Source organism: Rhinatrema bivittatum, chromosome 8 (genome assembly GCF_901001135.1).
Source record: "Rhinatrema bivittatum chromosome 8, aRhiBiv1.1, whole genome shotgun sequence".
Classification (NCBI taxonomy): domain Eukaryota; kingdom Metazoa; phylum Chordata; class Amphibia; order Gymnophiona; family Rhinatrematidae; genus Rhinatrema; species Rhinatrema bivittatum.
In genome coordinates, this window is record NC_042622.1 from 113,994,766 (window position 1) to 114,022,749 (window position 27,984).

At 44.7% G+C, this 27,984-nt stretch overlaps 1 protein-coding gene across 1 annotated transcript in view; it reads left to right on the forward strand.

The window, feature by feature from the left end:
• The window catches only part of PSMB7 (proteasome subunit beta 7), a 193,246-nt gene extending 176,351 nt beyond the window's left edge, over positions 1-16,895 (forward strand). The window contains exons 7-8 of the mRNA XM_029613081.1: positions 6,973-7,124; positions 16,639-16,895. Of these exons, the coding sequence (XP_029468941.1) occupies positions 6,973-7,124; positions 16,639-16,744 (258 nt within the window). The 3' untranslated portion in view covers positions 16,745-16,895. The remainder of the gene's footprint in view (positions 1-6,972; positions 7,125-16,638) is intronic.
• The last annotated feature ends 11,089 nt before the right edge of the window (positions 16,896-27,984 follow it).

Consider the following 27,984-nt stretch of genomic DNA (forward strand, 5'->3'; position numbering starts at 1 on the left):
CCTTTCATTTTATTCTCTACCCCCTTGCAAGTTCTGTTGTGTTAAAGCCCACAATGACTGAGCCCTGACAGAAGCACAGATTCAGTGTTGGTGTCAACATGTTCCTTCACTGTTGAAGTGTTTTGAAAGATTCTATTTTTTAGTTTTCTAAAAATACTAAATACGAGGATGAATTCTGAGTGGTTTCGGAAATCTTGGCATTTAAAATGAGACCAATCTTCTTTTTAAACAAAATTACAAGGCCATTGTCTCTCTGTAGTAACAAAGTTGTCATCAGTTGATAAGGATTCATGATAACCCTAATTTATGTACCGTATTTTTCGCTCTATAAGACGCACTTTTTTCCCCCCAAACGTGGGGGGAAAATGTCTGTGCGTCTTATGGAGCGAATATAAAAAAACAAAACAAAACTAACTACAACCCCCCATCCTCCTGACACCCCCCACCCCCCCCAGACCTGCCAAAAGTTCCTGGTGGTCCGGGAGCGATCTCCTGCACTTGGGCCGTCGGCTGCCAGTAATCAAAATGGCGCCGATGGTCCTTTGCCCTTATTATGTTACAGGGGCTACTGGTACCATTGGTTGGCCCCTGTGACATAGTAAGGGCAAAGGGCCGTCGGCTGCCAGTAATCAAAATGGTGCCGACGGCCCTTTGCCCTTACTATGTCACAAGCGCCGACCAATGGCACCGGTAGCCCCTGTGACACAGTAAGGGCAAAGGACCGACGGCCCAAGTGCAGGAGATCGCTCCCTGACCCCCGCTGGATCATCAGGGACTTTTGGCAGGTCTTGGGGGGGTCAGGAGGGTGGGGGGTTGTAGTTAATTAAATTTAAAGGGTTGGGATGGGTTGGTTGTTTTTTTTTTGGGGGGGGGGTTCCCCAAAGAAAGAGAATGATAAAAGTTTTCTGATCTGGGGAGTGGACTTAAATGGCCCTCCCCAGACCCGAAAACGAAATGGGGACAAAAAAAAATTTTATGCACTCCCCTAATTTGCTCCGTAAGACGCACAGACGCCAGGGAACAGACCCGGTTTAGCACACCATTTTTTTATTTTCCCCCTCTGAATCCTAGGTGCGTCTTATGGTCAGGTGCGTCTTATGGAGCGAAATATATGGTATTTGGCCTTCCTTATTGTCAATGCAGATAACACAGTCTTTCTCCTCATTGCTTTCCTTTCATATGGTACATCTGAAAACTAAGAAGTAAACGACAACTATTAGATTTTTACGTAGCTAAGCTAATGAGCTATACAGAGAAAAAGTTCAGAAATCTGGGTTCAAAATAGGTTTGGACAAATTCTTGGAGCACAAGTCCATAAATTGTTAACAACCATTAGTCTTGGGAAAAGCCACTATGTATCCCTGGGCATTAGCAGCATGGAATTTGCTTACTGTTTGGGATCCTGCCAGGTACTTGTTACCTAGATTGGCCACTGTTGGAAACAGAATTCTGAGCTTCATGGATCCTCAGTCTGACCCAGTTTGGCAATTCTTATATTCTTATTATTTCTTTACTAAAAATAGTACTTAACTCTAGACTTCCAATTATATCTCTCAATAAAATGTATTGGAATCCCTAGTTTTATAGTAATTTTTCTTAAAATAGTGACTGTAAAACTGCAAAAGAACTATGAATTCTCCATGTGGGAAGAAAGTGTGTGGATGTCAGCTGCTCCTTGATAAATTGTCATACTGGGTCAACAGTATTTTTGTTTTGTTCATTTATTTATATTGTTTTGTATACTGATATTCTGTGATCAATGATACCGGTTCACAATTTCAATAAAATAACTCCCAAACCATACAGTATAAAGTAATAAAACAAATGAAATCAATAAAAAGTAAAATCATATACACTGTACAATAAAATCTAATATTAAAAGCAAAACATAAAATAAAAAGAAACATCAGTTAAAAAAATATTAGCTTTTTAATATGTTGTTAACACAGCCTTAGATTAAAATTTAAAACACCCCTTAGTATCTTCTCCAAAGGCCTTTATAAAGAGCCACATCTTTAAGTCTTTTATAAAAGTCTGATAATTAGGTTGTAATCTCAATTCACTAGGAAGAGAGTTCTATAAGCCTGCCCCATCTAGAGACACTGCTCTCTCTCTCTCACTCTGACTTCAGTCAAATGGGCTGATTTCACCGATGGAATTGTTTATAGACCCTTATTTGCTGACTGTAGATTTCTCTGTGGGGTATGAATTCGTAAGAAAGCATTTAACCATTCTGTGTTAACATTGTTGATGGATTTATGTATTAGGCAAAGAACTTTATAATCAGTCCTATATTTTATGGGTAACCAGTGTAATTATTTTTAAATAGGTGTAATATGATCAAATTTCTTTGCGGCAGTTAAAACTCTAGTGGCAGCATTTTGTAATAACTGCAAAGGTCTCAGTGTATTATCAGGGAGACCTAAAAGCAGGGCATTACAATAATCAAACTTAGAAAAAAGCAGAACTTGTAAAACAGTTCTAAAATTATTAAAATATAAAAGAGGTCTCAGACTTTTTAAGATATGTGGCTTGTTGAAACAGTCTTTGATCATATTGCTAATATTTATTCTCATGTTTAATTCAGAGTCCAGAATCAGTCCTAAGTCTTGGGCTGATTCCACTATAGTCAGAGTTGAGGAGTCAATATTGTATAAAGTAATTACATTACTCATTGGTCTATTACTTAAATACATTATTTCTGTTTTTTGATTATTTAATACTAATTTCATGTGTGTGAGTAATTGCTGAATGGAAGCTAAATATATACCCCAGAGTTTTAAAGTATTTTCAATAGATTTGATTATGGTAAGAAGAATCTGCACATCATCAGCATACATGTAAAAAGTTAAGCCCAAGCCCAATAACAGTTTACAGTGCGGCAACATATAAACATTAAACGTTGCCGACAATGACGAACCCTGAGGGACTCCTGATGTAAGAGAAATAGTTTTGAACTTAGAAGTTCCGATCTTAACACACATAAGCATGGTTGTACAGGAAGGATTTAAACCAAGATAGAACCTTTCCAGATAGTTCAATTTCTATATGCCTGTCAATATGTTGCAGTTTACGGTATCAAACACTGCGGATATATCTAGCATAATCAATAAATACGATTGACCAGATTCCATACCTCTAAGAACAGTATCTGTCAGTGCGATTAAAAGTGTCTCAATGCTAAAAAAAAAAAAAAAAAAAAAATTTTCTAAAACCAAATTGAGATGGATATTAGACATAATTTTCATCAATAAAATCAGCTGTTTTTGTACTACTTTTTCGGTACATTTAGCTAAAAATGGGAGATTTGAAATAGGACTAAAATTGCTTAACGTTGGCCTATCTGCATTCTTGTTTTTTAAAATAGGTTTTATAACTGCAGCTTTTAGACTGTTAAGGAATTTTCCTTCTTTAAGAGAAAGATTTACAATATCAGCAATTAGTTTGGTAATGATATTTGATACCGTGTTTAATTGTTTCATCGAGATTACATCAAGAGGATGACAAGCCGGGTACATCCTTTTAATTATATTCTCAATTTTGGTTGAGGAGACTTAAGTCAAAGGTAGACCATGAATTAACAGATGTCTTATGTAATAAGATCTTTTGATCTGATATTTGGGGAGCGTGGTTTGTTAATCTTTGCACCTTATCATTAAAAAAATGAGGCAAACTTGTCGCATTTAGACTTTGTATTCTCAGGGAAAAGATTCAGATTTCCTTGTTTAATGAGATCCTGAATAAAAGAGAAAAGAATCTTGGGATTAAAACTGAAATCATGAATTTTTCTAGCATAGAAATCATGTTTAGCTTTTATAATTTGAATTCTATATCTGGCAAGTGGTACACATTATTCAGAAAGAAGTTGTATAGATGGATTTTTTTGCCAAGTGCGTTCCTTAGCTCTTAGTACCCTTTTTAGATCTTTTAAGTCCTTGGAATACCAAGGAGCATTTATCTTTCTTGTAATGTTAACTTGTTTTCTAATTACCGGACTGAGTTTATCGGCAAGCGCCTGTAATGATTCTTACCATGAGGCTGCTGCCTTATCAATGCTAGTTAATTCTATCTTTGCTAATTTTCAGGTAGATGTTCTATTAAATTATCTATACTAATAGTCTTACAAAACTCAAACTCAATCTTATTATTTTTTGGATAACTTGCTATGGGCTTTTTGATTGACAGGGTGGTATGTGTCAAATAATGGTATGTCAACGATGAGAGGCTTTCGAAATACTGATTAATGAAAATAAAGTCCAATGTGTGCCCAGCTTTATGGATGAGTTTGTCAACTATTAATTTTAATCCTATGGCCGCTAGGGTATCAATAAATACCGTATTTTCCGGCGTATAAGACAACTTTTTAACCCCTGAAAATCTTCTCAGAAGTCGGGGGTCGTCTTATACGCCGGGTATCGTCTTATAGGGCAGCGTTTCTCACCGGTGTGTCGCCAAGCACTGGCAGGTGTGTCGCGTGCTCCCGGTCTCTCCCGCTGCTCTTCCTTCCCTGCTGCCGTTGCCGCTGGGCTATCAGAATGTTCAAGCCCAGCGGCCAGCGGGAACAGCAGTGGTGCAAAAAAAAAAAAAAAGCTTTGGCATCCGCGGCTGGCCTTTTCTTCTTCCCCCCCCCTCCCCCCCCCCTCTGACCCGGAACAGGAAGTGATACGCGGTGCGCGGGAAGGAGAAAGAGCCGTGCCGCATGAAAAAATAGCAGTGGTGACAGCAGCATCGGCCCCCGAGCAATCGAAGCAGCTGATAATAGGGAAAGGAGACAGCAGCGTGAGCCTCCCGCGGCCGATGAGATTCTTCTTTCTTGGCCTGCGGGGGCTGGAGGAGGAGGCTGCAGCAGCTACCATTTGTGCTCGGGGGGGGCGGGGGAGGGGAGAGGAAGTGAGTGAGAGAGAAGCAGCCAGCCAGCCTGTGTGTAAGTGAGAGAATGCATTTGATTGAGAGCATGTGTGTGATTGAGAGAAACTGGTCAGAGAGCTCATGTGTGTGTATATGTGAGAGACAATGAAAGTGACTGCTCAGAGAGATGACTGATGTGTATGTGAGTGTGAGAGAGAGAAAAAGCATGGAAGTGAGAAATCTGGGTATGTGAGAAAGCATGGGAGTAAGAAGCCTGATTATGTGAGAGAGAGCATGGGAGTAAGAAGCCTGATTATGTGAGAGAGAGCATGGGAGTAAGAAGCCTGATTATGTGAGAGAGAGCATGGGAGTAAGAAGCCTGATTATGTGAGAGAGAGCATGGGAGTGGGAGGGCTGTGTGTGCGTGCATGAGAGAGAGACTGGTTGATAAGGTGACGGTGTGTGTGAGAGAAAGACTGGTGTGTGTGAATGTGAGAGAAAGAATGTGATTCAGGGAATGAGAAGCCTGTGCACGTGGAGAGCGAGCATGGAAATGAGAGAGAGACTGGTGTGTGTGTGAGACAGAGAAAGTGATTATGAGAGTGAGAAGCCCGTATATGTACGGTAAGCAGAACACGGGAGTGGGAAGTCTGTGTGTGTGTATGGCATGAGAGAAACTGTTCAGGAAGGTGTCTGGTGTGTGTGTCAAAGACTGGGAAATGAATAGTGTGTGAGAGACAGAAACTGGTCATGGGGACATGACTGGTATGGTGTGTGTGTGAGACACATGGGCCCTAAGGAAGCGGAATAGGAGAGCTGCTGGAGGGGGTAAGTAAAGGTGGCTTTTTAAGTTTATTTTTCTTGATTGACTGCCATTTTAATTATTTAATATTATGTGATGTCTGCTTTTTTGAAATATTTTATTGGTGTTTGGAGAATGTTTAATAGTTTTTATGAGTTTTTAATTGTTGGATATTATTCTATTCATAGCTGTTTTGAAACATTTATTTTGCTTATTAGTATAGTTTTACAATTATTTCTGTGTGGGGATCTCTAGCTGCTTGCTAGTTCTGTTTTCCTAATAAGAGGTGTATTGGTTTTTAGGGCCTGATATATGGTATTTGTAGTGTTGCCCTTTCATAGATAGGGTTGCTCCTGTTTGAGTGTAAAATTATTTTTTTCTTAAAAATGTGTATAAAAAGGGGGGGTCGTCTTATACGCCGGAAAATACGGTATCTCACAGGCTACTGAGCGTGGAATATTATCTACTTGTAAATTAGTCACCCAAAACTACAGCTGGAGTATCACTAGTGATATTTTTTGTTAAACATTCCACTAAAGAACAATTGTACTGCAAAAGATCAGGAGGGCAGTAACTAGTAGTAATTGGAAAAAAATATTTTTAAATAAGCCAATCTTAAATGGGGGAGGGGCAATTTCTACTTGAGCTTTTATCAATTTTAATTCTTTTTTGGATATCACTATTAGACCACTTCCTCTCTTTTTTGGTCTTGATAGAGAAAAAATATCATTTGTGTAATGGCAATTGATTGATCAATATTAAGTTAATGTTTTTCAACCAGATTTCAGTAATATAACAGATTGTTGGGCTATACTCTGTTAATAAATCATAAATCATTTTCCGGTCTTTTGCCTTGTATCTTGGTCCCACAGTGTAGTGGCACTTGTTCTACGGCATACATAGCAACCTCTGGCCAAAGGTTGGTAGGGACCTTCATTTTCAGTTTTATATTATTTTTTGGGAGAATTTCAATGTTATACAAAATTCAGTGGAAATAATGACTTTCACATGAGAAAAATCAGTTGAAAAGTCAATTTTTGAATAATTTTTTAAATTATAACTGAAATTACTAGAAAAAAAATAAAAACTGAAAACAAAGCCTTACACATAGGCAGTATGCACCGCAAAAATGCTGTGTTGATTTGTAACATTAGCTTTCTCCTATTGTGTGCTTTATTTTGTTGTGCCCCCTCCGCTCACTGTTTGTGGCAAAAAATTAATTGGTAATACTACTATCAAAAACATATGTAAGTACTTTCCTATGTGCTTATAAAGCATAATACTTTACCTAAAGTATGGATATAATTCTCTTTCTTTTACAGGAAGAGGATGCCAAAGAACTTGTGAGAGAAGCTATTTCGTCAGGCATATTCAATGATCTTGGTTCTGGAAGCAACATTGATCTGTGTGTTATATCCAAGAACAAGTTGGACTATCTTCGTCCGCATGATATTGCTAACAAAAAAGGAGTGAGGTGAGTGTTTTTTACTAAGCTCCTAAATACTTTTCTCAGGTCACCCAGTGGCATAGTCGTGGGTGGGCCTGGGTGGATTATGGACACCCATTGTCTGATACAGGCCTGAAGAATGGACGCCAAGGATCACATCCTTGCGGTGGGGATGGCGAAGTTGGGCCCTGAGGGAGCCCATCCCCATGGCAGCGTAGAAGACCTGCTGAAGCAAGGCTGCCATGGGAACCCATCTCTCTGGTGGCGAATGAGAGGGCCTGCCGAAGCAAGGCTGATGCGGGAGCCCATCTCTGAGGCAGCAGAAGAAGGGGAATGGCAGTGAGGCCTTGTGTATGTGCGCGTGAGAAGAAGTAGCCTAGGTGTTGTGTGTGTATATGAGAATCAGAGCCTGGGGTGTGTGTGAGAGAGAATGGGAGCCTGGATGTATGGATGTGTGTATAAGCCTATTAGAGAGTGAGAGAGAGCTTGTATGAGTGAGGAAGTGTAAGAGATAAAGCATGAACCTGTGTTTGTGTGTGGGTGTGTGTGTGAGGAAAAGGAGAAGAGAGAAGTAGCAAAAAGAGAAAAATATCCCCAGAGAAGGAATTAGGAAAAGACCAACAAGGGGAAAGTAGGAAAACAAGAAACCTGGATTAACTGATTAGAAAAATAAAAAGATCAGACAACAAAGGGGAAAGAAAAAATATATATATATATTTTGAGTTTTTAGCGATTGGAATATACCTTCTTTGAGAGTGTGCATTTCTTATATTTTTATATTTTGTTCTTTAAGGTTCAACTGTTCAGAATCTGGTTTCTCAGGCTTTCTATTTGGGTTTTGTATGCATGTTTCTATTTCTAATTTGTAGTCCCTTATTTCTGTATGTTAGGTAAGGGTCAGTCTGTGTGTGTGTGTGACTGAGATGCAGTATTTCTCCCAGAACAAGCAGGATGGTAGTCCCAGAATACTTTTTTGTCAAAGTTTCTAGAACTTTGACTGGCACACTGAGCATGCCCAGCATGCCATAATCCCTGTAGCCACAGGGGTCTCCCTTCAGTCTCATTTTTTCTGCGCTGCAGTTTGCCTCGCGGGTTAGGAGCTCTGTGAGATTTCTCACCTTTTTTCCTCATGGAAAGATTTGAAGTTTACTTCTTTAAAAAGTTACCTAACAGGGGTGTCCCATCGCGCCCCGTTTCCTCTGACGCTTGGTGAGTACTTTTCCCGTGTCTTCAGTTGGTTCCTGCCGCCTTACCAATCGGTTCCCGCAGGTCACCGACCATTTTGTGCCCTTTTTTTCGGCATGGCGACAGGGTTTAGAAAGTGCTCAGAGTGTCCGTGAATAGTGTCCATCACGGACCCTCACACTGTGTGTGTCCTGTGCCTGGGCTCTTCGCACGATGTCCGCCGGTGTCTTGACTACGCCCAAATGACTCTGAAAGTTAGACAGGCTTGTCTTGACAGAATGGAGACTCTTTTGAAATTAAAACTAACTCCATCAACTTCTGCCCAGTCATCACCGGCGAGTAAACGGCTATCCACCGACAAACCTCGCCGGGAGCAGCAGGGAGACTGTGACTGTCCGGCACCGATGCCATCCAGGACATTGATAGCTTCATCCTCTGTGCCGGGGAAAGATCTGACCGAGCACCGAGGGGAAACATCACCACCGGCACCGACATCAAAGCGGCATCGATGGCTGTCGAGCTGCCTTCGAAGAGGGCCCCCCCATACTCCTCTGTACCCGAGATCCCGAGGCGTTCCCCACCGACATCGGTGCCGGGTACTGAGCCTCCACAAATTCCTGTGGAAGGGCCAGTAATGCCTAGCCTGCCTCCCCCTGTAGCTGCGCTATCCACACCTGTAGCTGCGCTATCAACACCAGCTTTCAGGGAGGAACTGGACGTCCTTGTCCGCCAGGTAGTCCTCAATGCCTTCCGAAGCCTGCAACCGCCATTGATGCCGGCCCCCATACCGGCACCGACCCCAGAACCATCGATGTTTGCACCGTTGCTGTACCGACTGAATACCCTCATCGGTGCTTTTCCAACTCAGCCCGTTCCATCGGCACCGAGACGGCCATCGAGACCTCTGTAGCTCCCAATACCCGTTCTGGGTTCCTTGGAGGAAGATGACACAACTTCTAGCCTGACTCCAGCTCCAGGTCCATCGATGCCGAAACCGCTTCCAGGACTATCAGGGCTCTCGAGGCCAAAACGTCCTCCGTTCCCCTCATTTCCATTGAAGCCTCCATCGATAGCAGTACACCCTCCATTGATGTCTACGCGCCCTGGAATGTTAGACATTCTCCCTCCTTCAGGAACTCCCTGATGTTGACACAGATACATCCACATCAGAGGACTTACTTTCAGAGCCTTCTCCTCCCGAAGAGAGATGACGGTCTCCTCCTGAAGACCTTTCCTTTACCAACTTTATTAAGGAAATATCTGAAACCATTCCCTTCAACCTGGTGACAGAAGAGGACACCCGTCACAAAACCTTGGAAGCTTTACAGTTTGATGCCCCCAAGGAAATTATGGCCATTCCAGTGCATGAAGTGTTGTGGTTGAATCCGCACAGATGAAGGCCAAGCGATTGTGTCTGCATTCCTCAGCTCCCCCTGGTAAAGATCAGAAGTTCCTGGACGGTCTGGGTCGGAAAATCTTCCAAGGCTCTAAGTTGGTATCCCGTATAGCCGCCTACCAACTATATATGACCCAGTACCAACAAAATCTATGAAAGCAAGTCCAAGATTTTACGGACTCCTTGCCTCAACAGCAGCAAGCAAGCCTGACTGCCATCATCCACAAGGGGTTCGAAGCAGGGAAGCATGAGGTAAGAGCGGCATATGACTCCTTTGAGACTGCTTCCCGATTGTCAGCAACAGGGATCAGTGCTAGAAGATGGGCCTGGCTGAAAGCTTCTGATTTAAGACCTGAGGTCTAAGATAAGCTTGCTGATGTCCCGTGCACTGGAGACAATCTCTTTGGAGATAAAATACAAGATGCAGTGGCTCAGTTGAAGGACCACCACGAGACCCTACGTCAATTATCTACAGTCACTACGGACGCTCCCTCCTCATCCCGCAAAAGCATGAGAAGGGACCCTAGAAGACCATTTTACTGCTCATGCAAGTACTATCCTCCTGCATCTCAAGCGAGACCAGTCAGAGCCCCTCAAAGGGGACATGCACGCCAGTCCAAAGCTCCCAGAGCACAACCAGCCCCACAAGCTGGTCCAGCCTCTGGATTTTGATGCGTTTCCAGAGAACAGCAGCCAATCACCAATTAACCCAAACCCAGGAATACCCTTAGGAGGACCTGCACTACTTCCAAAACAATTGGCGCCTCATAACAACAGATCAGTGGGTAATATCCATCATAGCCCAGGGTTACCATTTAAACTTCCTCTCAGTACTCCTGGACTCTCCACCCAATCCACTGTGGGCCTGAAAAGACCACACATTGCTTCTAGAGTCAGAACTTTCCACCCTTCTGCGAACCAGGGCTGTAGAAGCCATCCCCCTGGCGCAGAGAGGCGCAGGGTTCTTCTCACGTTACTTTCTGATTCCAAAAAAAGCGGGCGTCTCCGCCCCATCCTAGACCTCCGTAATCTCAGCAAATTTCTTCAAAAAGAAAAATTCAGAATGGTGTCTCTCGGCACCATGCTTCCCATACTACAGCAAGGAGATTGGCTCTGTTCTCTGGACCTTCAGGACGCCTACGCACATATTGCCATATCCCCACATCACTGCAAATACCTGCGCTTCATAGTGGGTCACGGACATTTTCAATACAGAGTTCTGCCATTCAGAACCTTGAGTGTTCACAAAATGCCTAGCAGTGGCTGCTGCACATCTCAGCAGAAACACCATCCATGTGTTTTCTTACTTAGACGACTGGCTAATAAAAAGTCGATCCAAACAAGGAGCTCTCAACTCTTTATAGCTTACTATGAACCTACTACACTCACTAGGATTTCTGATAAATTATCAAAAATCCCACTTTGATCCATCTCACCTCCTTACTATCATCGGAACAGATTTGGACACCACAGTTGCAAAGGCCTTCCTGCCCAACGACCGCGCAGACATACTCGCCAAATTGGCTGCATCTCTGCACACATACAAAACAGCCTCAGCCCATCAATTCCTCACGTTGCTGGGCCATATGGCTTCCACGGTCCACGTCATTCCTATGGCCAGGCTAGCCATGAGAATAACTCAATGGACTTTGAAATCTCAGTGGCTCTAAGCCACTCAACCTCTTTCATCCCGGATTCATGTAACCGACCAGCTGCACCTGTCACTTCTCTGGTGGACAAATAAAGCCAACTTGCTGACAGGTCTACACTTCCAGCAACCAGTTCCACAACTGACCTTAACCAGAGATGCATCCAACTTGGGTTGGGGAGCTCATGTGAACAACCTTCAAACTCAAGGTACTTGGACACAACTCGAAGCAAAGTTTCAAATCGACTTCCTAGAGCTTCAAGCCATACGTTATGCTCTGACGGGTAGATTTTAAAAAGGTGCGCGTGCTACCTGGCGCGCGCACATGTACACCTGATTTTATAACTTGCAGGCGCATGCAAGGGGGTGCACCTTGTGCGCGCTGAGCCGTGCTGCCTTCCCCCGTTCCCTTCCCACACCTTCCCCTAACCTTTCCTCCCCCAAACCCTACTCTAATGCCCCCCTCCCAAATTTTTATTTTATGTTTTGCGCCTGCCGGCAGGCTGCTAAAACACAGTCCCTCGATACAGCGGTAATGGCCACTGTGTTGCAGGCCTCTGCCCACGCCCCGGGACTTACATGCATCCCGGGGCTTTACGCGCATCGCCGGGCCTTTTTAAAATCCGACCCACTATACGTTCAAGGACTGCCTTTCACACAAGACTGTTCTCATACAGACAGACAACACAGTTGCAGTGTGATACTTGAACAAACAAGGAGGAACAGGTTCTTATCTGCTCTGCCAAGAAGTTGCGCAAATCTGGGCCTGGGCCCTTGCACACGCCATGCATCTGTGGGCCACGTATCGCAGGCATACAGAATGTAGTAGCAGATTGCCTCAGTCTGTTTCCATCCCCACGAGTGGTCTCTGGATCCCTGTGTAGTGAGCAAAATCTTCCAACGCTGGGGTCAACCAACCATCTTTGCACCCGAAATGAATCTCAAAGTGGACAGATTCTGTTCCCTGCACAGGCAACAAAACATGTTAGCCATGGACGCCTTCACTCACCCCTGGAACACAGGCCTACTATATGCGTATTCTCCAATTCCACTAATAGCCAAAACTCTCATGAAACTGCAACAGGACATGAGGTCAATGATACTCATAGCCCTGTACTGGCCTCGACGAGTGTGGTTTCTCATTCTTCTCGACCTCTCCATCCGAGAACCAATTCGCCTGGGCACAGCGCCCAATCTCATAATTCAAGACCACGGCATGTTACGCCACCCGAACCTTCAGACCCTGTCCCTCATAGCCTGGATGTTGAAAGCCTGATTCTTCAACCCCTCAATCTTTCAACTGAGGTCTCTCAAGTGCTTATAGCTTCACAAAAACTTCCACCCGAAAATTATATCATTCTAAGTGGAATATATTTACCACGTGTTGCACGCAAAAAGGTATCAACCCCTTTTCCTGCCCCAGTCCATCTCTATTAGACTATCTCTGGCACCTTTCAGACTATGGTCTCCAGACTTCCTTAGTACGGGTACACTTCAGTGCCATCTCAGCGTACCTCAAGGGAGAAGGGGTGCCCCAATATCAGCGCAACTCCTTTGTAAGTCGATTTATGAGGGGCCTACTGCAACTTAAGCCCCCTCTACAGCCACTGGTTACTGAATGGGACTTAAATGTAGTACTTACAAGACTCATGTGTTCCCCATTTGAGCCTTTGCACTCCTGCGATTTTAAATTTCTTACATGGAAAGTTCTCTTCCTAGTAGCCATTACATCTGTTTGAAGGGTCAGTGAATTACAAGCACTTATCACATACTCACCCTATACAAGGTTCTTCCATGACCGAGTGGTCCTCCGTACTCTCCCTAAATTTCTTCCCAAGGTGGTAACTGACTTTCACTTGAATCCTTTTTCCCCAAGGCCTCACTCTCACCAGGGCGAGAGAGTTTTACACATCTTGGACTCTAAACGTGCTCTTGCATTTTACCTAGACCGCATTGCAGTCCACAGAAAATCCACCCAACTCTTTGTTTCTTTCGATAAAAATAAACTGGGAGTTGCAGTGGGCAAACAAACTCTCTCCAACTAGCTAGCAGACTGTATCGAATTCTGCTATGAGAAAGCAGGCCTTTCTCTTCAGGGACGAGTGAAGGTGCACTCAGTAAGAGCCATGGCAACCTCAGTAGCACACTGTCATTCAGTACCGATTGCTGAGATCTGTAAAGCTGCAACATAGAGCTCTCTTCACACATTTGCAGTATATTACTGCCTAGACAAGGAAGGACGTCAAGACTTTGCCTTTGGCCAATCTGTCTTGAAGAACTTATTTCCAGTATGATCCCAACTCCTTCCACATCCATCTGCTGTGATTTTTAGGCTGCCTCATTTTTCCCAACAGTACACCAGTTGTGCCTGTTGCACAAGTTGTATGCTGTTAGTCCAATTTAAATATGAGTCAGCCTGTAGCTTGCTAATTATCCACATGTGAGGACTACCATCCTAATTGTCCTGGGAGAAAGCAGAGTTGCTTACCTGTAACCGGTGTTCTCCCAGGACAGCAGAATGTAGTCCTCATGAAACCCATCCGCCACCCCATGGAATTGGGTCCGAAACCGTTTTATTATTTTATTTTTTTCGCTTGCACCTTTTGCTACAAACGAGACTGAAGGGAGACCCCTGTGGCTACAGGGATTATGGCATGCTGGGCATGCTCAGTGTGCCAGTCAAAGTTCTAGAAACTTTGACAAAAGTATTCCGTCACAGGGCTCCGTCTAATGTTGTCACCCACATGTGAGGACTACATCCTACTGTCCTGGGAGAACACCTGTTACAGGTAAGCAATGCTGCTTTCTGCTAGTGCATAGTTTCTCTGTAGGGATTTCAACATTAATACACCCCATTAGGTGGTGTATTAATGTTCTAGGGCTTGGTGTAGTATTTGCATTGCTACTTTTTAATAAGGCTGCTGTTATTTGAGTCCTGAGTGTCTGTGTAGTGATTGTATGGTATGGCAAAGTTCTAGGCATCTTTTTTTTTATTTGCAGGGTTTTGTGTTACTTCATGAAATGTTTAGCAGTGGAGGGAGTTTTTTCGCTAAGACGACACCAGAATTTGAATATGTGTTTTGTTTATGTTGGATTGTAATGTGAACTATCCTAGTTCTGCTTTGCACCTGTTCTTATGATTATTTCTTTTTTATTGTAGTTATATTTCTGCCTTTCTGGGGTCAATATTTCAAAGCTAGCCGTTTTATCTAAATGAGCCAGATAGATATATCTGGCTAACTTAGATAGGATATTCAGCAGATGGCTATGCTGCTGAATATCCCCATAGAAATGGCTACTTAGCCAGATAAGTTATCTGTTTAGGGCTGAATATCACTACTTAGCTGGATAATTTATCCAGCTAAGTAGCACCGGCCCAATGTGCCCATTGCTCACCCACAACTTGTCCAGTGGCCACTGAATATAACCAGATATTCAGCTGCTGCTAGAAAGCCGGACAAGTTCTACTTATCTGGCTATCTAGCATCTGAATATCAGTCTTACAGATATTTTTTTTTATTGCATGATTGATTGGATCTGATGTTTGTGTTCTTTCCATTTTAAGTGATGTTCTTGTGCATTTATAAACCACAATAAATATAAAATATATTAATATGGATTAATAAGGAATTTTTAAAGTTAAGTGCTTGAAGTAATTGTTAAAAATAAATAAATTTAAAGTTTCACTCATGATGCATAACGGCTGTCACAGACTACTTAGAAACCCATTGTAGCGTGCATGCTAAAGCATTATTCCGGAATACATTTAGTAGGGCTCAGACCTGTATGCCTATGGCTCACCCAGAAAATTAGTTCTGGCTACACCATTGCTTCCTCCTTCCCCTCATACATACTTTTGTTTTCCCCTTTCCATTTCAGATGTATTTTTGTTTGTTTGTTGTGTTTGCTTAATCACTTTTAGTCATACAGTTGCCACTATAACTTTGTTCTGCAATACTGAATTATCAGCTTGCAAAATATTTGTATTGCTGATTCTGAGAGACTTTCTAGAGAGCTCAAGATGAAAGATGTTAAAAAGATTATTCAGCTTAAAACTGAGAAACATTTAAGATTGAAAATGTATCATGGCAAAATTACAGAATTAAATTAGAGAATTCAAAATTGATAGCAATATATATTTTTTTGTGGGGGTGTGTGGGTATATATATAATATTCTGTCTTGTAGTGCAGAATTCTAGTGGACACATCAGTTTTGGAGAAAATGGAGTTGCAGTTTAATACTTTTTATTAGACCATAGAGAGAAGGTTTGGCAGGTAAGGACCACTTGGTCCACTCAGTCTACCCATTTAAGTCAACAGAAGAATTATCAAATGATGATGCCGTCAATTCTGTGACGATAGGTTTTATGGTATTTTAGCTGTGAAGTATCTTGAAATTTGGTTGAGACTAGTAGATATTACAAACAGCTATGAAGTGTAAGCTGTTATATACAAACAGCAGTTAACTCAATTTCTCAGTTTGATTTTAAAACTAATTGGTTTACTGGTAGAGATGTAAAAGCCATGAATTTCTTGTTCAGTAATAATGTCTCAAGCCCTTAAATAGTCAATTTGGATTATTTTTTCTGGATAGGAATACATCCACATGGATCATTCTACAAACTGGAATACTCTGTTAACCATCATCATGCCCAGTAAGGAAGACAGAGTAGCTTTTTTTTGCTGTACTTTGCCCATTCTAGCATTGCCCCCTGCCTTTCTGTCTTTTACAAGAATCTGTACTCTGTCCACTCCAGCATCTCTCCCTCCCCTCCCGTTTCCTGCCAGAAATGAGAGAGGAGGGGAAGGGAAATACAAGAAAGTGAAGGCTATCCAAATAACTGGCATATTTGATTAACTTGCACCACCTCTTCCCCATGTATACAGGATAATGCAGCTTTTATTGTATTTGATTTCTGGTTCTACTTTTATGGTTCTACTTTTATGTAATAAAAATTGTTTGTTGGTTGTTGTCCATTTGGCTTTTTAGCAAAATTTAAACCATGTTAGTTTATAACAGCCTATGTCCAAGTTATTTGCATTTTTGTGGAGTGCCAAGAAGAGCTACATTAACAATGATACTACATCATAGTGCTTGTCTCTTTTACCGAAATCAGATGCAGAGGGAGTTTAAACTAGTGTCCATCATTGGTGTTGTCTGATCAGATTACTTGTTAAAAAGTTGGAATTCTTTTGTACAGATGAGTAAGTTTGTTAGCTGGCAATGTGGTATGAAAATGCAGTCTTTTTTAAAATCAGGAAACGATTAATGAAATTAACTTTTCAAACTTTACTGTTTTCCTTTTAAACAGGACTGGTAGCTACAAGTACAAGAAAGGAACTACTGCAATTCTGAAAGAAAAAGTTATCCCTCTTGATGTGGTGGAAGAAACAGTGCAAACTATGGATATTTCTTAAGATGCTTTGTCTCCCTGCAGATCCCTTATAAGGTTTACCTAATGTTTACTGTTTTTAATATGTAAAAGGCCTTCTGTACTAGTAGCTCTAATTCAAAAAATAAATAGGTTTCCTTCAAATCTTTGTATCAATAAATATATTTTGTATTGTATGTTTGATTGTGGCTGGATCCAATAGAGAATCTCTCATAGAATGTAACCTCTGAGCATCAGCAGAGCAGTTTGTGCTGTTCACAGCTAAGTGCCCATAAAAGATGCAAAGTATCTGAAAATTCCTGAATTCTCGTAGGACAAGCAGGATGGTAGTCCTCACACATGGGTGAAGATATCAGATGGAGTGCGGCACGAAAAACATGTTCAGCATGCCACTATACACATGTCCACTCAGGGTCCCTCTTCAGAACCCTGGGTGGACCGGTGCTTTTCAATATATATATATAAATGATCTGGAAAGGAATACGATGAGTGAGGTTATCAAATTTGCAGATGATACAAAATTATTTAGAGTAGTTAAATCACAAGCAGACTGTGATACATTGCAGGAGGACCTTGCAAGACTTGAAGATTGGGCATCCAAATGGCAGATGAAATTTAATGTGGACAAGTGCAAGGTGTTGCATATAGGGAAAAATAACCGTTGCTGTAGTTACACGATGTTAGGTTCCATATTAGGAGCTACCACCCAGGAAAAAGATCTAGGCATCATAGTGGATAATACTTTAAAATCGTCAGCTCAGTGTGCTGCAGCAGTCAAAAAAGCAAATAGAATGTTAGGAATTATTAGGAAGGGAATGGTTAATAGAACGGAAAATGTCATAATGCCTCTATCGCTCCATGGTGAGACCACACCTTGAATACTGTGTACAATTCTGGTCGCCGCATCTCAAAAAAGATATAGTTGCGATGGAGAAGGTACAGAGAAGGGCAACCAAAATGATAAAGGGGATGGAACAGCTTCCCTATGAGGATAGGCTGAAGAGATTAGGGCTGTTCAGCTTGGAGAAGAGACGGCTAAGGGGGGATATGATAGAGGTCTTTAAGATCATGAGAGGTCTTGAACGAGTAGATGTGACTCGGTTATTTTCACTTTCGAATAATAGGAGGACTAGGGGGCATTCCATGAAGTTAGCATGTAGCACATTTAAGACTAATCTGAGAAAATTCTTTTTCACTCAACGCACAATAAAGCTCTGGAATTTGTTGCCAGAGGATGTGGTTAGTGCAGTTAGTGTAGCTGGGTTCAAAAAAGGTTTGGATAAGTTCTTGGAGGAGAAGTCCATTAATGGCTGTTAATCAATTTTACTTAGGGAATAGCCACTGCTATTAATTGCATCAGTAGCATGGGATCTTCTTAGTGTTTGGGTAATTGCCAGGTTCTTGTGGCCTGGTTGTGGCCTCTGTTGGAAACAGGATGCTGGGCTTGATGGACCCTTGGTCTGACCCAGCATGGCAATTTCTTATGTTCTTATGTTCTTATGTCTCTTCTTTTCTGCAGAGCTATCATTTCACAATTGTGGAGCTCTGCTCTTTTTTCAGTATTTTAGAATAATTCCCAGTCTGTTCCGATTTTGCCTGCGTCGGGGTCCCTCTTCTTACTGGTTAGTCAGTAGGGCGGCGCGGTAAGTCTTCTCCCTTCTCTGCAGTCGATTCCCAGTGGTGTCTCGCTCTCAGTGGGCACTGACTGCTCGCCGGGTCTTTTTTGTAATGGCGGCGTCGGGTTTTCATTGATGCCCTCAGTGTCTGCGGACCACGTCCCTCACAGACCCACATGAGGTTTGTATTCTATGTCTGGGGGTTTTGCATGACGTCAAGGGGTGTTGTTTTAGCGACCAGATGACCCCCAAAGGCTGTCACACCCGTTTGGAGAAGCTCTTCGGTTCCAAAAAATCTGAACCATCGACTCCGGCGTTGGGGGCATCGTCTCCAAGAGGCTGCGGGGAACCGATGGACACAGGGTCTTCACTGTTCACTCCCCCACTGGGCCCTCTCTGGAGAGAGGGGCCAGAGATCGTCCGTCATCGGTGTCTTCGTGCTCCAGGACATCGGGAATGTCTCCATCCTCCTCGGCACTGGGCAAAGATGGGGGCTGAGCCCTGGGGGAAGTCACGGAAGCATTACCACCGGTCGCAGTCTTCACATGGAAGCCAAGCTCGGGTTGGCACCGGCACCAGCTATGATGCCTCCGATGTGACCCCGCGGAGAGGAGGTGCTGTCCTTCATCGAACCTGGGAATCCCAGGCATTCCCCACTGTTGCTAGGCACCATCCTCCTTCGGGCTTCTGAGGGCGATCTGGTGATGCCTCCCTCTCCTCCATCCATTCTGTCCTTAGCAGACTTTCAAGAGGAGTTGGATTGTAGGGTGCAATTGGCGGTGTTCCGAGCCCTAAAGGGCACGAGCCGCTGGCCTCATTTCCACTGGTGCCAGAGCCTGCACCCTCTATGTTGGCACTGCTGCTGGAGTACCTTGATGTCCTTCTTGATGTCCTCTCCATGCAGCCACTGCCGGTACCCATTGATGCCTCTGCAGCCACCATTGCCTCCTTCCAGTGTGATTCCCATTGTGGGTTCCTCCAAGGAGGAAGGCCCGGCATAGCCCGCGACACTGCCGAGGCCCTTAGTTTCGTGACTGGCATTCCCTGGTCGGGTTCCGGATCATTTGGGGGCCTTAGTGCCCTCCACTCATTTCTCCGGGTGATCTTAGTGAAGAAGATGACCTGTATGACCCGTGGGGGGATGATGGCTCCGAATCCTTGTCCAATGACTCCTCTGGAGGAGTGGTGCTGGTCCTCGCCTGAGGACTTGACCTTTGCGGGGTTTTCCCAGGCCATGGCAGAAACCATTTCATTTCAGCTTCTGATAGAAGAGGATGCCAGGCCTAAGATACTGGAGGTTCTCCAGTTTGTCAATGCCCCAAAGGGAAGTGGTGGCTGTTCCTGTGCATGAGATCTTCAAGGAATTACTCCTTAGAATTTGGGATCACCCCATCTCTGTGCCTCTGGTAAATAGGAAGGCTGATGCTGTCTATCTGGTGCAGCAGGCCCAGGGGTTTGAGAGGTGCCACCTCCCACATCAGTCTGTTGTGGTAGGGTCCGCTCTCGAGAAGGCCAAGTGTTCCTGTACCCATGCTTCCGCCCCTCCGGGTTGAGAGCACAGAGTGCTGGATGTGCTGGGCAGGAAGGTATTTCAGCTTTGAGAAGGGACAGCTGAGGGGGGATATGATAGAGGTGTTTAAAATCATGAGAGGTCTAGAACAAGTAAATGTGAATCGGTTATTTACTCTTTCGGATAATAGAAAGACTAGGGGGCACTCCATGAAGTTAGCATGTGGCACATTTAAAACTAATTGGAGAAAGTTCTTTTTCACTCAATGCACAATTAAACTCTGGAATTTGTTGCCAGAAAATGTGGTTAGTGTAGCTGTGTTTAAAAAAGGATTGGATAAGTTCTTGGAGGAGAAATCCATTACCTGCTTTTAATTAAGTTGACTTAGAAAATAGCTACTGCTATTACTAGCAACAGTAGCATGGGATAGACTTAGTTTTTGGGTACTTGCCAAGTTCTTATGGCCTGGATTGGCCACTGTTGGAAACAGGATGCTGGGCTTGATGGACCCTTGGTCTGACCCAGTATGGCAGGTTCTTATGATCAGGGTGCCATGTTGATCACCCATATTGCTTTCAACCAGTTCCAGTTACTGTTTAAATGCTTTAGATGTAACAAGATGTTGTAAATGTAAACCGGGGTGAAGGCACTTTTTTTGTTATACCTCGGTATATAAAAAACTCCTAAATAAATAAATAAATATATGATGCAGTACTCTCAGAACCTCTGGAAACAGGTCCAGGAGTTGTCCAAGCGTTTGCCTCAGCAGCAACAGGACGCTTTTATGGTTCTTGTCCAGCAAGGCTTGGAATGTGGCAAGCACGAAGTGCGCTCCACCTATGACGTGTTCGAAACGTCTGTGAGGATGGCAGCCATGGGCATTAGTGCCCGCAGGATAACCTGGCTCCGAGCCTCTGATCTCTGTCTGGAGGTCCAGGAGAGGCTCGGGGATCTCCCATGCACTGGCAAGAATCGTTTTGGTGATAAGATGAGGGATGTTGTGGCCCAGTTGAAGGATCACCATGAGATTCTCCAGCATCTGTCGGCCAGTACATCGGACCCACGTCCTCTGCCAGGAAGTCCTCACAACAGGACTCGTGGAGGTGTTTTTACCGCCGGAGGAAATATTATCCTCCAGCCGCTCATGCTCAATATGGGAGCTCTAGGGGGCCATTCCAGATATCAACGAGCTCCTGGGCTTCAGCCAGCACCCCATCTGACCCCTGTTGCATAAGCCAATCGGCTACACCCTCAACGCCGGGCCCTCCGGTCGGAGGCCAGCTATGGTTCTTTGTGGACTGCTGGTCCGATGGGTCCTGTCCATCATTCGTCGAGAGTATGGACTCAATTTTCTGGGTGTTCCCGTGGACACTCCCCCATACCCCTCTTGGGGGTCAGTCCTCGTATCAGGAAATACTCTTGACGGAGCTCGCCACCCTGAAGCAATCAAATCCGTCCCATTGTGGCAGCAAGGGAAAGGGGTTCTATTCTTATTATTTCCTGATTCCAAAGAGAAGAGGGGTACTCCGCCCTATTCTGGACATGAGAGCTTTGAACCGATCTCTAAAAAGAGAAAAGTTCAAAATGGTTTCCCTGGGCAGCCTGATTCCCCTCCTACAAGGAGAAGAATAGTTTTGCTCCCTCGATCTCAAGGACGCATATACCCACATCAAAATCTTCTCCAGCCACAAGATGTATCTTCGGTTTGTCATGGGCGAGAGGCATTTCCAATACAATGTGTTGCCGGTTGGTCTTGCCTCGGCCCCCCATGCGTTCACCAAGTACCTGGCAGTGGTGGGAGTGCACCTCCATTGTCTAGGGGTGCAGGTGTTTCCCTACTTGGACATCTGGCTGGTCAAGAGCTCCACCTAGGAGGGGGGCGCTTCGGTCTCTGCACTTGACCTTTTGGGTGTTAGAGTCCCTCTGGTTTGTCATCAACTACCCAAAGTCCCATCCGACCCCTTCGCCACAGTTGAACTTCATCAGCGCCCAGCTGGACATGGCTCAGGCCAGAGCCTATCTGCCCCGTGATCAGGTGCTTGTACTGGTATGCCTTGCGGGTCTTGTTCGCTGGAGCTGGCAGGTCTCGGCCTGCTGTATGCGCCATCTTCTGGTTACTTGGCGGCCACTGTCCATGTTATACCCTTGGCTCGCTTGCATATGCTTAAGGCTTAATGGACCCTGCGGTCCCAGTGGCGGCAGGGCAACCAGGACCTCCACTTCCGTATCTGCGTTACTCTGCCGCTCCAGGCCTCCTTGTCTTGGTGGGAGAGCCTTCCTAATTTGGAACAGGGAGTTCCTTTCCAGTCTCCCCAGATTGTGCTTACCACCGATGCATCGATCCTGGGGTGGGGTGCCCATGTGGAGGGCCTCCACACACAGGGCTTGTGGTCTGCTCAGGAAGCTCTAAGCCAAATCAACTTCTTGGACCTTTGAGCAATTCATTATGCACTCTATGCATTCTGGGATTGCTTGTCCAACCAGGCGGTCCTGATTCAGATCGACAACCAGGTGGCAATGTGGTACATCAACAAACAGAGAGGTATGGAATTGTTCAGATTTGGTCATGGACTCTGTCTCAGGGCATGCTGCTCCGAGCTGTGTACCTTGCGGTGACGAAGAATATGGTGGCGGACCACCTGAGTTGGGCCTTCCGACCCCTATGAGTGGTCTCTGAATCTGGCAGTGGCAGACCGGATCTTCTGCCTCTGGGGAACCCCAGATGTGGAACTCTTTGCCTCCCCCTGTAACAGCAAGGTGAATCAATTCTCCCTGTACAGAGGGGATGGCAAACCAGCCACAAATGTCTTTGCCCGCCATGGGGGCAGAGGCCTGCTGTATGTGTATCCTCCACTTCTTCTGGTGGTGATGACTTTCCTGAAGCTCCGGCAGGACAAGGGAATCATGATCCTTATAGCCCCTCTTTGGCTGAGCCAGATCTGGTTCCTACTCCTGCGGGATCTCTCTATCAGGGACCCGATTGGTCTTGGGTTTTCCCCTGACCTTGTCATGCAGGATCAGGGAATGCTGCACCATCCCAAGCTCAGGGTGTTGTCCCTTACTTCCTGGGTGTTGAGAGGCTAATTCTGCAGCTCCTTGACCTGTCGGATGATGTGTCTTGGGTCCTGGTGGCTTCCAGAAAGCCTTCCACCAGAAGTGGAGGTTTGCCATGTGGTGTGAGCATCACAGGTTGGATCCATTCTCCTGCTTGACTATCTGCTACACCTGTTGGATGCTGGCTTGAAGACCATTTTTGTCAGGATACACTTGAGTGCCATCGGGGCCTACCACCAGGGGGGTGGATAATTCGCCTATCTCCACGCAGCCCTTTGTGGGGCATTTCATGTGAGTTCTGCTTCATTTAAAGCCTCCTCTGTGTCCTGCTGGCTGTGTCTTCAGACCTCAATGTGGTATTGGCCCATCTCATGAAGGATCCTTTTCAGCCACTGTGCACCTGTGACCTGAAGTACCTGACCTGGAAGGTCATGCTTTTGGTCGCGGTCACTTCAGCGCTTAGGGTTAGTGAGCTTCAGACATTGGTGACATACCCACCATTCACGAACTTCTTTCATGATAGGGTGGCTCTGCATATGCAGCCTAAATTCCTATCTAAAGTGGTGACGAATTTCTATCTGAACCAGTCAATCGTCCTGCCCACCTTTTTTCCCAGGCCTCATTTGCACCAGGGCAAACGGACTCCGCACACCTTGGATTGCAAGAGAGCCTTGGCTTTTTACCTGGAGCTGTCAGCAGGCCACAAGCAGTCCACACAACTCTTCATCTCGTTAGATAAGAACAAATTGGGAGTTGCAGTTGCCAAGCAAACCCTGTCTATCTGGCTGGCGGACTGCATCTCCTGCTATGCACAAGTGGGACTGCAGCTTGGGGGCCATGTCAAGGCTCATTCTGTCAAGAGCCTGGCGGCTTCAATGTCCTACCTGAGAGCGGTCCCCGTGTCTGAGATCTACACTTTTGCTGTTCACTACTGTTTGGACAGGGATGGCCAACATGACAGCAGCTTTGGCCAGTCTGTCCTCCGGAATCTCTTCCAACTGTAGAACCCAGCTCTTCCTGCCTAGGGCCCTTTTTTCGGGTTCAAGCTGTTTCCAACAGCACCTCTGTTGTTCCCGTTGGCACCTTGTTCAGTGCCTGTTAGTTTTGTTTGTGTTCGGGAATAGCCTGTAGCTAGGGATTCACCCATGTGTAAGGACTACCATCCTGCTTGTCCTAGGAGAAAGCAGAGCTGCTTACCTGTATCAAGTTTTCTCCTAGGACAGCAGGATGTTAGTCTTCACGAAACCCGCCTGCCACCCCGTGGAGTTGGATTTCTCCTATGTTTGTTTTATTTTTCATAATTCTACGTTACAAGACTGAGGAGGGGACCCTGCATGGATAGTGGCATGCTGGGCATGCTCAGTGTGCCAATCAAAGTTTCTACAAATCTTGACATAAGTTTTCTGTGCCCGGCTCCATTTGATGATTTCACTCATGTGAGGACTAACATCCTGCTGACCTAGGAGAACACCTGTTACCGGTAAGCAACTCTGCTTTCCAGCATGAGAAGAGATCCAAAAGAGGCAATGTCCTGCACCAAGCAGCTCTCCAGATTAATAGACTGAAACTAAAGAGCGCTATGCAGTCTTACAATAAATGTAAGTTTTGTTTTCTAGAAGTGTTAGCTTTAATTCACTATTTTTTTTTAACCTTAGCCCAGTTTTTCTCTCTCTCTTTTTTTCCTCATTGCACCATGAAGAAGTTGCATGAGTTTTCTATAGCAGGTATGAATTGGTTATGCACCAATTTAAGAATCTTTTCAACTAAACCATATAAAAGTATGTAAAGAAGACTCAATACTAACTACTACTGCACAAGTACTGTATACATAAATATAAACAAATTCAAAACACTCCTTATATCTTAAAAAAAATTGTAATCAAATTATTTTTATTAAAATGTTTTTGAGATCCCAACTACCTAAAACCACCCCCCATAAGCACTCACACAGACACACTCACACCCACCAAAGTTGGGACATTCAAATTGTTTAGGATATGAATGTCACCTGGGGCTGACATTGTTTGTTTGACTTACCAGGTAGCAGAGCTTCTGTGCCTGTGGGTTGGAGCTATATAGGTAAATGGGGTTTAATTTTGTTTTCAATAGATTTTTAAAATGCATTCTGAAACACTGAAGTGATTTGAACTGTCTGTAATAAATTTGATGAGATTTGTGGGTACTCATATCTAAGAGTGGGTTATAATGTTTCATTTGTTTGTTTGTAGTGGTGGCTTAACTTAAAAAAAATCCAAAAAACTCAGTGGGTTTGAAGTCCGCAGATTGTCACATTGATTAATAGCACCGCTGAACAAGATGAATTGAATGTAGTGCGGCTCTGACTATGAAACAACAGTGCTGAACACTAAGCCTGTGCCACTGGAAGCTGAAGAGAAACGGCTTTGGAGACTGCCTGTCAGATGAGTGCTACTGCGAAGGGGTGGCTCTCTTTTGAACTCTTTTTGATTCAAGTCTGATTTGAACTTTATTGAGCTGACAAAGAGATGGTTTTGAGTCTCCCTAGGTTGATTTGAATGATGTCGCTGTGTGATAGAAAAGTTATCCCAGGACAAGCAGGATGCTAGTCCTCACATATGGGTGACGTCACTGATGGAGCCCTATCACGGAAAACTTTCTGTCAAAGTTTCTAGAAACTTTTGACAGGCACACTGAGGCCACTGAGCATGCCCAGCATGCCATTATCTTCTGAGCCACAGGGGGTCACCCTTCAGTCTTCTTTTTTCCATGCTGCTGTTAGCCTCGCGGATAAGGAGCCCTGTGTGGTAAATTCACACTAGAAAAAGTTTAAAAAATTTTCGGAAAAAGTTATCCCACCATAGGGGTCTCCCTCTTTTTCATCTCCGGTGAGTGATTTGAATTTTCCGGTCGATTCCGTTATCGATAAAATCCAGTCAGAAGGTTGTCGATAGCTGTCCGGGTTTAAAAAGTGCCCAAATTGCTCTTGCACTATGTCCATAACGGACCCGCACATCGAATGTGTACTCTGTCTCGGCGAGAGACATGTCTCGACATGCCCGAAATGCGCTGAAATGACAAGGAAGGGCAGGCGAGCGTGTATGGAAAAGATGGAGCATCTTTTTCATCTTCAACTGATGCCGTTGACTTCGACTTCAACACAATCGTCTCCAGCTGGAGCGGTTAAAAAAGTAGTTCTAAAAACTCAACGGCGTCCGGACGAAGCGGGTCATCGACCATCACCGACTCCTTCTCGGTCGTCGATAAAGTCTACTTCCATCATCGAAACAAAGGGCGTCGAGCATCGACAAAAGCACCGGCATCAACATCGGAGGCCTCAGGATCCAGATTCAGACACGATGCTGGAGTTCCCTCGATGCCCATCGAACCAACTCCTAAGAAACCTCAGGGGGAGGAGTCACTAATGCCCTCGAGGCCTGTGACTCCTAGGCGATCCCCACCGATATCGGTGCTGGGAACCATGCCTCCACAGGGACCTGTGGAGAGGCCGGTTTCACCCTCACTGCCTCCCCCTATAGCTGCTCTGACTTCATCAGCTGTAAGGGCGGAACTGGATGGTTATATCCACCAGGCAGTTCGAGATGCAGTCCGAGAGATGCCTTCGATGCCAGCTCAGACGCAGATTCCACCTTCGATGCCAGTTCCGGCGCCAATCCCTTCACCAGTGTCGATTCCATTGCTGTCACAGAGTCCATCGCCGGCTCCGACACCCTCACTGGCACCGATGCCGGATATATCGTTGTTGGCGCCTATATTGGCTAAATTGGATACTCTTATCGGTGCCATTCCAGTGCAGCCGCTCAATGCTCCGATGCCACAGCCTATAGGAGAAGAAATAACGAAGGATCTACCGATACCTGAGCCCATACCAGGTCCATCGGGAATCTCTCATCCCAAACCATCTTTCTCCATTATTTCCATCAAGACCACCGATGAAACCCTCGGTGCCATCCTCCCATCCTCCATCAACTCCTCCACGTCCACCTTCCTCTGACACTTGGGATGATCCAGATACTGATACTTCATCAGAGGATGTCCTATCGGATCCCTCTCCTCCAGAGGGAAGGAGGAAGTCCCCTCCAGAGGACCTCTCTTTTTCTACTTTCATTAAAGAGATGGCTGATACCATCCCTTTCCAATTAGTATCGGAAGAAGATACTAGACAGAAAACGCTGGAGGTATTGCAATTCGTGGATCCACCAAAAAGAAGTCCTGGCAATACCAGTACATGAAGTTCTTGTGGAATTACAGCACAGGCTATGGGAACAGCCTTGTACCATACCACCTGTGAATAAACGGACTGATGCCACCTATTTGGTACAGCACATTCCTGGCTTTCAAAAGCCCCAACTACCTCACCAATCGGTGGTAGTAGAGTCGGCCCAAAAGAAATCTAAGAAGATTAAACCACATTCATCTAATCCTCCTGAAAAAGAACACAGATTTTTGGATACTATTGGCAGAAAGATGTTCCAAGGCTCAATGCTAGTTTCCAGAATTGTGTCCTACCAACTTTATATGCCACAGTACCAACGTAATCTGTGGAAACAACTCCAAGAATTGTCTGAATCTCTTCCCCAACAGTTCCAGGATTCTTTCAATAACATTATTTATCAAGGCCTGGAAGCTGGAAAACATGAATTTAGAGCAGCACATGACAGCTTTGAAACTTCTTCCAGGATGGCTGCTACAGGCATTAGTGCTCGCAGATGGGCCTGGCTGAAGGCCTCAGACCTAAGAAAAGATATACAAGAAAAGCTTGCTGATCTTCCTTGTACAGGAGATAATCTCTTTGGAGACAAGGTACGTGAGGCAGTCTCACAACTGAAAGAGCACTCGGAAACTCTACGTCAGCTTTCTTCTGTTCCGCCAGAATCCCAGCCTTCTGCACGTAGACCTCCCAGGAAAGATTCCAAAAGGCCATATTATAGACCACGGAGATACTGTCCTCCAGCAGCCCATGGTAGGTCGTCAAGGCCAGCGCAAAGAGCACAAGTTCGACAACCAAGAGCACCTAGAGCTCAGCCTCCACCACAAATAGGCCCGGCCTCAGGATTTTGAAAACTCACCAGAGAACAGAAGCCTGTC